The following is a 14261-nucleotide window of genomic DNA, read 5'->3' on the forward strand; positions in this document are numbered from 1 at the left end:
AAAAAAAAAAAAAAAAAAAAAAAAGTGTGAGACTGACTGAAAAATTCTTTGGAGTTTGCTTTAAGCCTGCTTTCTTTGCTTTAAAAAAAAAAAAAACCCCAAACCAAAAGCACTTGTTTTAGAAAACCATGACGGATTTTTCTTAACATGCCAAAGTTTCTGAGATTGAACCTGTGATGTGAAGTCATGTTGCTGTAGCTGTCTCCCTTCTCTGAGATCCCAGGACCTGACTGTATTGTCCAAGCCTCCCGTCCATAGTTTGGTGCCATCATTAGAAATGTCAATACAGCTCGCTCCATCCGTGTGGCCCTGGAATTGCCTAAAAATATTGAAAGAAGATATGCATGTTCTCACACTGGAAAGAGTCGGTTCTGAGCATGTATACAAAATACCTCCTTTTTCTTTCAGTCCCTGACATGCAGCCATTAAAGACAACAGTAACGTAGATTCCAATAGCAATCTGAGATTAATATAAACTCTGGGACAACCACGTGAGTTTTGTGATGAATTGATGAAGCAACCAGGCCAGACAGCCAAGCACTAATTTAATTTCAAAAAGCACACTTTATGAGACAGATACTCGGGATCTTTGCGGCTGACTGTGTGATACCCACTCTTTGACTGAAAATACCCCACTCCCCCCAAAGAAAAGTGGCATGATCGTCAAAATTCACTTAGTTTAAGAAGACTCTCCAGGTCACCAGCAAACCTGGAAAAAAAAGAGCAGTCTAAATGGGACTAAATCAGGGAGTAGAAGCCTACCTTTACATGCAGTACTGATATATTACATGTAACAACATACACACAGTGCAGTGCACAGAGAACCTCTGTATGACTGGTTCCTAGCTCGCTGTTGAGCAGCAACCCATGCTCCTAAGACGCTAAGTTTGCAATGCAGTAATTTACACACATCTTTACCCAAGACATATTTGCTGGAGCACTCATTAAAGAGACTGGAGTGTGAGCACAGTGTATTGCATGGAAACAAAGAAAAACATCTGTTCGAAGAACCTACAGCAGTGTCAACACCAGCTGATCTTAGGAAATTATAGTTACGAGCTGCTCAACAGGCCTGGAATTATGAAACTCTCAAAACCTATAAACAATTATATAGACTTTTGTCAAGGTATTACCATGGCTATTGCCTAGCAATGAAATACCAGAAGCAGCTATGCAGACACCATGGAGAAAATAGCATATGTAGGCAGAAGAGCATGTAAGGCCGTGTCTAATTAATTCTTCACAAACTGATGATCCAGTTCCATCGACCTACCTTACTAAAGTTTGGTTATGCAGATCCCACACTGCAATGTTCCCATCACTACAGCAAGAGAAGCAGACCTTGGAATCGGGGCTGATAGCTAGGGCATAGCAAGCTGGAGCAGAAGATGTCAGCTCTGCTTTGATGCGAGGAGTTGGAGCTGCCAGGTCCCAAATGGATAATGTGCTGGCTTCCCCACCAACAATCAGGGTGCGGCCGTCGGGGAGCAATCTGCAGGAACGGATGTAGTTATCTCTGTTCTGTGGAGACAGAAGCCATCAAGAGATTACTCATGAGGAAAGGAAAACAGCATTAACATGAGAGCAGAAATCCATAAAAGTATTGTATTCCCTCCTGGTTTTAATGAGCCATTTATACTTATGACAATGATAAAGTGTATTAATGCCAGAAAATTACATGACATTAGGGAAGTACTTAAACTTGATCTACAAAATTCAGTAGTGAGAGATATTTAATCTTAATTAGCATCAAAACGCAAAGACCTGAACCCAGCCCAAAACAATTCAAGACAGCTATATTCGACAGCTTGTGTAGAAAGTTACATTTTCATATTGTGTTTATTTCAGCACATTAACCTCTCGGCATGGGGGAGTACCAAATTCCCTGCACACTCCCCCCAGCTCTGTTCCAGTGAGACTTGCTGCCACCATCTAGGAGATGTCAGAGGAAAATATTTGGGCAGTTTTCTTCATTTGTGTAGCAACTTCTGTAGCAATTCATTATATGTCTACATGTGCTGCACAGTTCTCATTTTACTGCCTCTGTAACAAGAAGCAACATCTTACCAAGAACAGGTAAATGACATGAGAAAACCTGCTAACAATGGTTCATCTTGTTAGCACATTCAAATAATTTGTGAATAACACTCAGGGATATTTTTAATTGTCACATTAAGACAGGGCAATGCATTCACACATATACACAGACATAAAATACATGACACAATCTTCAAATATTCTCAGAGAATACAGCTGCAAGACAGCAATTTTTAGTATGATAGGATATCAAGCTTTAAGATTGCCAACAAATGTCAAAGTTTATAAACAGTATTTGCTGTGCTGTCTTTGATCTTTCCCCCTACCAATACAATTTTAGGATATTAAAGATGTTTTGATTCATTGGGGGGAAAAAACCACAAGTACGACAGGGAACATACTTCAAACTCAGTTCTAAAAGATACAACAAAATTACAAATGAAATATCAAGCTTTGATACCAGTGACAACACTCAAATAGCCACTGTTTTTTGTACCTTAATGGTATCATTTCAATCTTAACACAACCTGCTATCTTCTTCCACTGTCATACACCACTGTTCACCTACCAGGCAGTCCAGCTGAGAGACAGGGCTCTTGTTGCCAGGCTGGCTGATGTCCCAGACTTTGACGCACCCCTTCCCACCCGTGTACACGTGTCTCGTGGGGTTGCTGATGGTAACTGCACACACAACTTCCCCGTGGTTCAGAGTGTTGATCTGACGGGCATGGCGAGGGATTCCTGGACCGATGAGGGCATCAGGAGGGAAAGGAACCGGCTGCATCTGACCATCTGCACTTACATGAAATGAGTATGCTCTGAGGGGAAAAAAAAGATTGGGGGCGATTTAAGAAGTTTTTCTTCAAGCCTATTTAAGAAAACAGAATTAAAGGTGTGTTTCCACTGCGAGCATTCATTGCACTCAGCTCCTTTTGCAATCTTTTTAATCATGTGAAGAAGAAATTATTTATCTATCTATAGCACGGCCCTCAAAGCATAAACTTAGGTACTTGTTCTTTTTACATGGAAAGTCAAGCACCATCTACCAATCAAATAACCTTTTACAACTCATGCAATGATGATTTCTGGTATGAGTGAGGATACACGATGCTACTCTTAAACTTGGGGCACAGGGAGACCACCGCATGCAGAGAAGGGAAGGAAGGTCGCGTCAGGGCCCCCCTGGAGGACAGAAATAGTTGGCTGGCTGCTGCAGAGCATGGTGGGTAGCTGAGTGCCAGGGTCATTTGATTGCTCCCTTACTGACTCTAATGTGCAAACTTCAGCTGTCCCGAATGCACCGTGGGTCCCATGCCCCTCAAGCAAAACTGCCCAGCACTCTACCTAAGGATGCAGTGAAACCTCCACTGTCAAGGAGTTAAGTCCTCAAGGCACAGTTGCTGACATCTGACATGACAGACCAGCAAAAATGCACTGGAATAGTTTTCTTTCTTTTGAGCTTGCTGTCTTTTTTTTTTTTTTTTTTTTTTTGGTATGGACCTGACACAACAACTACAAATCCCAATTTCTCCTGCCAGAATCAGGGCTCTCACTGAGAAAGAATGTGTAGTGTGACCGCCAGTTATGCCACCGGTGAATAACCTATCAACAACTTCATCTCAAAATATTTTCTAGGGAGAGGAGTTAGGTTGTGAAATTGTCTTATTCCGAGATGCTATCTGACATATCACATCTATTACAAGAGCACAAACTTTATAAGAGGGTTCACCTACACATACCAAGCTATGCTTAACGGAAGGCTTTAATTTCCTTAGACCTAAAAAATTGTCATAGTACTGATGAAAAATCCATTGTCACAATGGTGGGATGAAAAGAGCTCACCAAAAAAAATCATTTTATGAGAATACTTAGGAAGATCACTTCCTTAATTGTTGCTTCAAAGTCACTGAAGAAGGCGGTCTTCAGAATTCAACTATTGAATTTGTTATTTTAGATTCATAGTGCATTAACAGTAGAACAATAATTTTCAGTGGGACAAAATGCAGCTGCATTTTCACTGTTCTGCCCTATTCCCAGAGCTTTACACACTCTTCTCATCTTGTGCTCTGTTTCTTGTTCTGGCAGGTCTGAGTGACAGATCATATCATCATTCTCCATTTTTTTGACATTAAACACATGCAGGAAAGGGTAGGACAGATTTCTGTGGTTGTCAGAAGCAGCAAACTGCCTATATGAATAGAATTAGGGTTCAATTATCACCACAGAAATCTGAAATATCATCCTCGTTATCTCCGTAATTCCTGTTTGCTGCAGTAAGGTACTGAAAAAAGCAGCTGCTGGTCACCTGAAACATCTAACAAAACAAGTGGAACTTCATTATCATCTTTTCTGATTTCTGTATGCAGTCACTCTCTGCAGAGCCATGTTGAGCACTGAGTATATGATACTTTTATCAGCCAAAGTGATTTTTAGCATGCTTATAAAGTACACAGGGAACATATCTAACAATTACAGAAATAAAGCTTAGATCTGGAGTGATCTGTGACTACATTATTCTCACTCCATTCATTACTCCATGCCAGCACATGTGATTAAACTGTTGCTCTGTTGCTTGGTTTGGTTTTGTGGTGGTTGAGTGTTTGGGGTTTTCTTTTACTCTGGGAACTACCACTGCATGTTGCTTATCTGAAGTACTCTAAATATCTTACAAATATCTGACGTTATCAATACCTAGTGAGCACTTTTTTCTTCTTTTCACACTAGCTACCTTTTCTATTTATATATTGTACAATCCTCAGCGTTTTGATCTCTCTCCAAAGTGAAAAGAGAGTTATTAGGGGCCAGATCCCTGATGTGCCACACGCTGCCTGCTCCATTTCAACAGACACTCAACAGTGCAGAGGATTTACACAACTTTTGCTCTAAGGGAAAAGGAAGAATAAATGAGAAAGCAACAATCCTGAATGATAGCTGTGAAAAGTACCGCACTTAAGATGAAGAAAAATCAATGCAATCATGCTAAAACAACCACAGATTTCAAAGGTTTCAGGCCTACAGCAGACAAATGACAGTTACATTTAAACATTTAAAACAGTCACCAATACGTCAACAACATTCAAAAACCTTGGAGATGCACCAGACTCAAACTGGTTTGATTTCAGTTTGCCTCACATTTTATTCCCCCCATCTCTAACATGAGTGAGGTGTGAGCAGGGATGTCTCTGCACCCCTGGTATTGCCGTTTCTCAGACCACAGCAAGCAAAGCCTGGTAGAGCCAGTCACCCTTCCTTCCAGGTGACCAACTCCACCAAGGGTGAACTTGAACCCAGGCAACATTTGAACATTACGTCAAGACATTTGTAAGTGCTCTCTCTGCGTTATCAACTTTGTTCTCATCCTAAATCCAAAACACTGTACCAGCTACTAGAAAAGAAATTAACTCTATCCCTGCCAAAACCAGGACAATATCCACCCCTTATTCTATAGGGGCATGTGTAGGATGAAGATCTGTGCCCCGCAGAATTTTTAACACAAGCAGCTGGTCCGGAAGCTGCTGCACACCAATTTCCAAACTCGCCTTACGCAGCCACCTACGAGGGCGGTGCAACTAGCAGAAAGTCAACTTGAGGTGGCAACTAGTGTGTAAGATCTGAGAGAGCTGGACATGATTTATGATTTGTGTGACACATTATGTACAAGAGGACTTACAGGCACTAGGACTGATGGCTTGTCACCATGATATGTTATTAATCTTGCATGTCCGCAAGCTCACTGGCAGGTAAGTGTATGCATTTACTCACATGCATGCAAGTGTGTGACTACCCCCCAACTACTCCTCCACAAACATGTTCGTACATACGAGAGTGAGAGAAGAAATGGCACAAACATCCCCTGCCCTTCAAACTCTCCAGTATTAGCTGGTCACAGTTTCCCACAAGTGTCACGCACGAAGTGGAACTTGAGGACCCTTACATAAAATATGGATCAATATGGTTTGCATCACTGTTTTATTTTTTCCCCTCTCTAACTCAAGAGGGATGTGAGCAGAGAGTTCTTCATATCTGTGTAATTCTTTTTCCGAGGCTCACAACACGCGAAGCCTGGTAGAGCAGGTCACCTTTTACGGTCACTTCCATCAAGGATGAATTTGAACATCATGAAACGATAATTCTTTCCAGTATTCTCAATCAAACAAAGCATTTCAATGTTCCTTTCTCTGCACACTGCTGTTTATAGCAGCTGATAAGTTTGCAAGTAATTGCAAGGCTTTTGTGAACAAGAAATCATTTTTTTAAACTGAGAAGCAGAGTACAGTAGAGATGGAAAGCCGAGATCCTATTCCAGTTTGCATTTCCACATAAGACCAGCCAGTCAGATTCAACATATAACACCTCGAAGTTCAGCTCCTTTTTCCATTTATTTCTGTCTCCTTTACTCTATACCACCCAGTCCTTGTCAGCTGCTATTAGTCTTCAAAACAAATTTACAAATGCAACTTTAAGATTAAACAGTGTTTCTCCTGCCCTTGCCAAATAGTTATATTTATTCCTATTCACACAATAGTTTTCAGTAGCTAAGGGAAATTCCAACCAGCAAGGGAACACAACTTCAATAGATAATTGACTTTTAAAGTTGAATGTTTGATACTCACGGTTTTCCTCCTGGGATGCCTGTGAGATTGGGAGGGATGCCTGGGACTCGCATGTGATGATGTGGATCAAAACCAACCTATAGTTTTCCCCAAGCAAAACAAAAAGGTGTATTAAAGATGGAGTTAAGCAAAGGAAGACTGTTTAATTCATGTTGTCCATAGCATACTCCCTAAATTACAAAGAGACTGAATTAGATTTAACCCTGGAGGTCTTACATTTAATATAAACTGCTCTCCAACACCAAATGCACTAGTGGCAAACACTTACCACTGGAGATCTCCCGTAAGCTGCTGCTGCTGCTGCTGCTGCAGCTGCTGCACTCATTTGAGGGGAAATATTGTGTAGACCAGCGTAGGCAGCTCCAGGGCTGGTCAGCTCCCCGTTCATACCAGCATGTGGCACAATCCCAAACGGAGTAGGATAAGGACACGGCACTGCCATAGGTGTCCTTAAACCTGAAGCTATTGAGGGGAAAAAAAGAGAGAAGTCACACAGCCAGTCCAGACCCACCAGATGAAATGTGAGTTTGGCAAACAAGTAAAAAAAAAAAAAAAATTATATACAAGCTGTATTAAAGTGCTGAAGAACCAGCTCAGCATCCAGTTTAAGCAGCTGTAATATACTGCCTTGTCACTGTAGATTTAAAGGGAGCCTGGTTAGGGATGAATGGCCACCGTTTCATACCATCGAAATATACAGACACTAACCTAGCGGGTCCACACCTGGGGGTTTGCCAGGCACTGGTCTCAGTCCGGGAGTGGAGTTGCTGCCTGGAGTTGGGGCATCAGTCCGTGGAGTTGGGGTATTTGATTTAGACACAGGAGTGGTAGATTTCTCATTCTAATCACCAAAAAGGAGAAAGGAAGACAGTTTGTTAGTTATTTTACTTTTTTAGCTAGTGGTTGGAAAGAGAGCCAATGACAACCAGAGTGTGTGTGATTAGCGATATTTAGCTTTTAGGTTTGGGTTTCAACAGTCCCTGGCAATGAAGAGAAGCTGAAACAGAGACACTGAAAAAGATGGAATGGCTTTGGGAATTAACTACAGCCTTCACAGCTTTCCTCGTTGGGGGCATCCGTATGATTCAGAATGAGGTCCATGACTGAAAATCATCGCCATCTGACAACTACATTGGCAGCATATGTGAAATCTGCTCATGGTGGACCTGCTCCCATCACTATTACGAGTTTCTGTGAGAGGCCACTGCTGGCTGGACAAGAAGAGCAGAAAAAAACCTCACAACTGACCAACAACTCATGCCCAAATGAGGTGCTGGAAGCACAGGATGGAGACAGCGATGGGTATGAAGTCAGGAACTGTGCAGTGCTGCTCTTGTGACAAGCTTGTTCATCAGACAAATCACTGACTCCCAGGCCTGAACCTGTCATTCCATCACCCTTCCTAAGCACTACATTCACTTTAAGCTTTCTTTTTATTTATTTTTTTAAATAATTGCATACTCTGACCTGTGAAGAACTGAGAGGGGAGTTACCATGCAGCTCAGGAAGGTGATTAACTGTGGTCACAAACAGGAATGGAAAGAACACCCCTGACTTGCAGGCAGCTCTTTTTTTTTGCATTGTGATTTGCAATACAAGTCAAGGAAGGCTCTTGTAAATGACAGATTACTTTTTAGATAGAAAATAAAAATTCTTGTTGTTGTATATGGCCCAGTAATTCAAACAAAGCTAACAACCAAATCACATCCAAGCAGGGAACTGAATTTGCTATAAACCACAGTACAGGAAAACAGCTCAAGGAACCCCTGTGTACTCTTATTTATTCTCAGAATGACAGTTTTTCATATGGGGAAGGAGAAAAACATCTCTATCATCTACCCACACCACCAGTGAAAATACCTCTTCCTATCCCAAAAAAAGGCTGTGGACTTTCTCATTATTTTATTAAATTCCCTTGAAGAGATAACTGAAACAAATTTTAAATTGATGCTTCATAGTGCTTTACTGATAGCTGTGGAAATCCAAATTGTATCCAGACAGAAATCCGGTAAGCATGTGTTTCAGCATATGATCACGGGTCAGGAGCATTCTGAAGCACTTACAAGGCTAAGTTCTTTGGATTTGGAGGAAGGAGTGCTGCTGGACGATGCAATAGACGCCGGACTAATTGGTGCATCTTTCTTCAGCAGTCGAGTCTTATCCAAGCCATTCTCCCGTGGAGAGTGTGCGGGGCTCCCCCGGGGAGATGAAGGATCCTAAACATCAGTAACATGGGTTAGTATAAAAATTTCACACTAGCCACTAGTGCTTGTCTTGAGCAACTCTCACTTTGGAATGAAGATCTGTCATAAAAAGTGACATCTTCCTTCAGTCCTTAATTGATTTAGCTGATAAAATTGTAAAATCGAGATCGATAATGAAAGACAACTTTTTTTTTTTTTTAAAGTAAGTCTTAAAATTTGATGCCATTAACCATGAAAAATAATGTTAAAAATCTACGGATATTGAAATAGGCAAGTAAATCTCATTTGTCGGGTGACAGACCGAAAAGGTTTGAGGCACTTGGCAGACCTGATAAAGTTCACAAATTAAGTCATGGCCAGAGTGAAAGAAAACACAGACACTGTTAGAAGCTGCATCCTATCTGCTGTGCTGGGCTGGCTTCAAGTATCTCAAGCAGACTTTTGGTTCATACAAGAAACAAAAAGGTCCTTTGTAGAAATAAGTGTTACAGATCTGATTTGCATTCTAAAGAAAGACGACCTGACTGGATTCCCTCAGGCATTTCAAGCTCCTTTATGAAGGCAAAGGCTGTAATCTTATTCATATACCCAATATGCACAGAAACCACTGAAGACACGCCCCCTCCCCCACCACTGTGAGGTGTTTTTGTGAGGTACAAAAACCACCATTGTGTTTACCTCATTGGAAACATCGACGACCAAGTTGTCGTCACTCTTTTCACCATCGCTGTCCTGCAATGACAAATCACAATGTGTTAAAAACATTTAATATCCCAACGTCTCTTAAATACTGAGAAAAAATAAACCAATGAAATGCAAGGCTGCTCACAACTATGCAACATAGCAATTACTTTTACCAAGCTTTATGTGGTAATAAAATTACAATATTTAGGTCACCTATAAGGCTCCTCCTTAACAGGTTGCCACAGCTATAGCATTATTCCCTGTTTTCACATTGGTGAACTAGGACACAGGATGAAAATCCTCATCCAAAGTTGCACTGCACTGAGAAGTGGAGCCAAGCTAGAGTCCAGATCTACCAAGTCCCAGCCTAATACTCAGTCCTCTTGTCACATGCCTTCCAGGTGCTCTGTATTTATATTGTTAAAAACACTATCAATCCTACACACCAAAACCTTCGACCTAGCATAGATGTTAGAGGCAGGCAGTAAGAACCTGTTAAAAATTTGACCATCAATGTTAAAATTAGCTATGCGTCAGGAATCAGGTGAAATTACAGAGGAACACTTAAGTTCAACAATGTAGAAAATTTACTCACATAACGAGCTGCTATTTCCTTCTCTTCTGTTTTCTGTTTTTTACTATCTGAAGAATAATCTGTTGAATTTCTGTGCTTTTCTGCTGTTCTGAAACTGGCTGAGGGAGATACAGAAGAGCTCTGCAGTCAGAAAAGAGATGGAGAAAACATCATCAGATGCTCATTCAAAACAGTGGTTCATTTGTCACTATCCCTCAATACAACTTAACCTGATAATATGATTTGGAGTTGTTCTCACAGACAGCTCTTTGGGTTTCAACCAGTGATAGCTACCCCACAAGGGTCTTGTATTAAAAGTGCATAATGCATTGCGAGAGACACAGATAAAGGCGATCAGCCGACTGTTCATCCGACAGGATCATAGCTGTTATCTGCAGTGTCAATGGAACGAATGCAGAGCTACTTTGGACCATTTTATGAATACTGTGCATTGGCCTGGTTTTGGCTTGTTTCCTCTACAAATATGCAGGGTTAAATCAATACTCCCAGAAGAGGGGGGCGGGTGTGTATGTGTGTATGTTTGCCTGTGTAAATCAAGAAGAACAAAGTGGTTCAAGGTTAAGTCACACTTCAGCAAACATTTGAATGAAGATTTCCAGCGAAGAAAGAAGCAGGCTTCTGAACAGTCTCGCAGCAGGAAAGAACAGAGGAAAACACCTAAACTCATTTTATTTTGGCGCCTTTTACAATTACAGGCAGTGCCTGCAGTAGATGGAAACACAACGCAGTGGCTCAGGGAGTCTCTTGCCATTCTGCAGCCCTCACTTAGTAATGATCCTTAAAGAGCATGCATATGGGACAGGACAGAAAGGAAGATAGTATGTACGTTATGCACTGTCATCCAACAATTCTGCTCCACTCCTTTAAACAAGGCAGGCAACATTTATCAACTCCTGCCATACTTCCAGAGCCTGGTGGAACCTGTGTCTTGGTATACAAAAAAGGAAGTAATAAAAGATGCAAAGTTCCCTCTGGGATTGATTTTAGCAGCAGCAGCAACTTTTGGCCCTAGTTCAAGAAAGCATTTAAGCATGCGCTAAACTTTATCTCACACTGAAGTCAACGGTTGAATGTACATAAGTAAGGATGTGTTCAGGCATTTTGCGGAATTGGAGCTGACAGGAATGAAGACGAAAGTAATTCTCAGTTGAAACCCTGCTGACTGTTTCTATCTCTCTGTCCTCCTTATATAAGGAGGTGGGAGGAATAACAACCAAAGAAGTCCTTACTGCCAGATTTTAGACCCTCCCATTCATCCAGAAACACTGGTTTTGGGGTTCTTCCTCCACGCACTATGGACAGCTGTTCCTCTGCATAAAACTATACAACACAGCAATTTGATTTTGGAGTTTTCAGTGCATGCCTCCCTAGATTTATTTTATAGCTGCTACCAGGAACGCAAACCAAGAAATTAGCATTTACATTGTGCAACTTCTGTTTCATCGCTATTACCGAATTTCTTCTTTTCCTTAACTTATTACACCACAAACTTCCGGTAAGGATTAAGAACACTTAACCACAGAAGTTAAACTGTGGTTGTTGCCCAAGTCACATGAGAGAACATTTCTCCCTGCTGGGACACTCAGGTCCTCGTTTCCACTTCTCTAAAATTTCCAATTCTTGTCAACAGCAGCTCAGATTAATGAGTGGTGGGATTTGCAAAAATATTCCATCTTTTTGATTGGTAGTTGTTAATTACCCTCTAAGTACACTGAGTGGAAATAAAAATTTTAGAACAAAGCTAGTGCTGAACACAGCCTGTGCCTTTCCCATTTGACTGCCTGCTTGCCTGTGTGTGTCTCTCTCTCCCTGAAAGCGTAAAATAGGTAGACAAGGATTTCCTATCCTGAGCAAATACATCTTAAAACATGTTCACTGATTTAGCTTTAAAGCAGATTGTTAATCAACTATTATTGTAAATGACACAAATTAAAAATGTTGTTTTTTGCTCTGAAGAGACAGCACATGTTAAGACATTTGGAGACAATACTGGCAGTAGGCACAGAAGCCCTTAAAATAAAGGCCAAGTAGAAATGCAACATTAAATGAACTGATGGCTTGAAAAGTGTATTTGTTTACTGCAACAATATAACGTAGTCTTTTGCAAAAGATTTTAATGCTATGCTGCTATTACATTTATATTCATTTACAAATTGGGAGGCAGTAGCTTGTAATGTGAATTCAATTCATTATTTCTCAACTTCACCCTACAGAAAGCAATTTACTTTAAAACGAAGAAAAATAATCACCAGTAAACTACAAATTAGAGTGGTGTCTAAAGAATTAAAGTAAACTAGAAACTACTGCGCTTATTTGAATAGAAATATTTATTTTCATAAATTTGAAACCATATAGTTTCATTTTTCACAATCTAGTTAGCTATGTGCTATAGATACCATTTTAATCTTTGATTTCACTGCTTAATAAAGTAATAAATTAAAGCTCCCTACTAGAATGATAAAGTAGCTAATTATTACTAGCACATAAAGGATGAACACCACATTGGGCATTGGGGCAATGCACACTGCCTAATGGTTTCATTGCTTCAAAGGTGGATCAGACCTGATACCAACATGAAAAGATCTTGCTGCGGTATCTCACCTGACATTAGCAGAAAAATGGAGACAACTCACCTATTGACAGCAGGAAGAATCTCATTTCCCAAACTGAAATTTGGCCAGTGTACTAGGGCTAACATTATTTTGCCTCAAGAGTCAATTACTACAGAACAATTCTAAACATTCTCACTTTTAACTGTCCTACCCCTTTCCTTGCATGGAGCCAGTCAATCAATACCCCTGCAGTACTAGCTTCTTTTCCCTCCAACATGTAACGCACCTGACACATAAAGAACTCTGACTTGTGGGATCTCTGGTACTGGTGCTGACAGATCTAAATTTATCTCTTATGCTAAGTAATAAAGATATGTCACGTACACAGTCAATGAGCAATGGTCTAGATCTTCCTATGGACTTAATGCCTACTATTTTCAGTGTGTGAGGGACAATATTATTATTCATACTGAGTTTCCACTATTGTTTGCAATAGCTTTTCAGCCTATAAACACTTGTAAGGATCTATCTTCAGTGAGAAATACCAGGATGTAACAATGTCCTCATGGTTTCCACTGACATCAGATTCCTACACATAATCCTGTACCCACCCACACCTTGGTCCCTGAGTGTGCAAGTCTACATACTCCAAGAGAGGTCCTGATATTTGCAGACCGTGGAAGAAAGCCTCCATCGAAGCACACTGTTTAGCTGTCAGACTCTGCCCTGTTCCTTGATTAAAACATCGGTGCTCTCCTAACAGCTGCCTTTAAGAAGCTGGAATAGGATAGCTACTTAGAGAAATTAAGTGATTCAGCATTATGACTTGGCAGGCTATAACTTAATGGGCCGAAGTCCTCATTTTAGTAACTATTAAAATTTATAGAGAAATAAAGTCTTTTCACACTGCTGTTTTCTTCAATAAAATGCGTTCATCTACTAGAGAGCAGCATTTTCCTGCTAACCTACACTGAGTTTGCTCACATAAAATAATTAGATCAGACATAGGAGAAAATACTCTTTGGTGAAAGTAGGTTATATTTAGTTTCTGTTTTAGCAAAACGTAATGGTTTTTCATATTCTGCTTAGGTAGAACATTTTTATTCATGTTAAGTACACCACAAAATGCTGACAAAAAGCAACTGAACATATACATTTATAGAAAGGCTGAGTATGTTGCCTTGTTCACATAATTTGCTAAGAAAGTGGAACAGTGTGTTTCTAGTGCTGCACCCACAGTATCTTTTGCACTAGGCTGTAAAGCATGGCATGCTATGCTTCAGTCTCTGTTTTGGGCAGCGCTAAGTGAAAAGATCTCCCACCACAAGGACCACTCTGTTCTCTCTCCAACATAGGCAGGGCGCTGCTCCTGGTGGAGTACCGGTGCCACACATGTGCAAATTAAATGAACATAAAGAGGGCCATATAAGCCCCTTACACAGCTGTAAAATTCTCACCGGTTAACAAGGCAAACACCAGCGTGCTCTCTATCTATTTGGGATAACTAATACTTCAAATTGCTCAGAAAAGAAAAAAAAAAAAAAAAAAAAACATTTCAACCCCCACTTTCCGAGGG

The 14261-nt window shown here is 40.6% G+C and overlaps 1 protein-coding gene across 1 annotated transcript in view; it reads right to left on the reverse strand.

Annotated features, from left to right (window-relative positions):
- LOC103903972 (transducin-like enhancer protein 4) overlaps window positions 1-14261 on the reverse strand; it is a 100103-nt gene that overhangs the window by 4429 nt on the left and 81413 nt on the right. Inside the window, exons 8-16 of the mRNA XM_009285292.1 lie at window positions 10134-10253; window positions 9533-9586; window positions 8714-8866; window positions 7359-7491; window positions 6919-7112; window positions 6651-6727; window positions 2606-2855; window positions 1274-1521; window positions 172-319 (exon numbers count right to left, since the gene is read on the reverse strand). Coding sequence (XP_009283567.1) covers window positions 172-319; window positions 1274-1521; window positions 2606-2855; window positions 6651-6727; window positions 6919-7112; window positions 7359-7491; window positions 8714-8866; window positions 9533-9586; window positions 10134-10253 — 1377 coding nt within the window. The remainder of the gene's footprint in view (window positions 1-171; window positions 320-1273; window positions 1522-2605; window positions 2856-6650; window positions 6728-6918; window positions 7113-7358; window positions 7492-8713; window positions 8867-9532; window positions 9587-10133; window positions 10254-14261) is intronic.

Source organism: Aptenodytes forsteri, unplaced genomic scaffold, assembly GCF_000699145.1.
Source record: "Aptenodytes forsteri isolate BGI_AS27 unplaced genomic scaffold, ASM69914v1 Scaffold151, whole genome shotgun sequence".
In the NCBI taxonomy this organism is placed as follows: Eukaryota; Metazoa; Chordata; class Aves; order Sphenisciformes; family Spheniscidae; genus Aptenodytes; species Aptenodytes forsteri.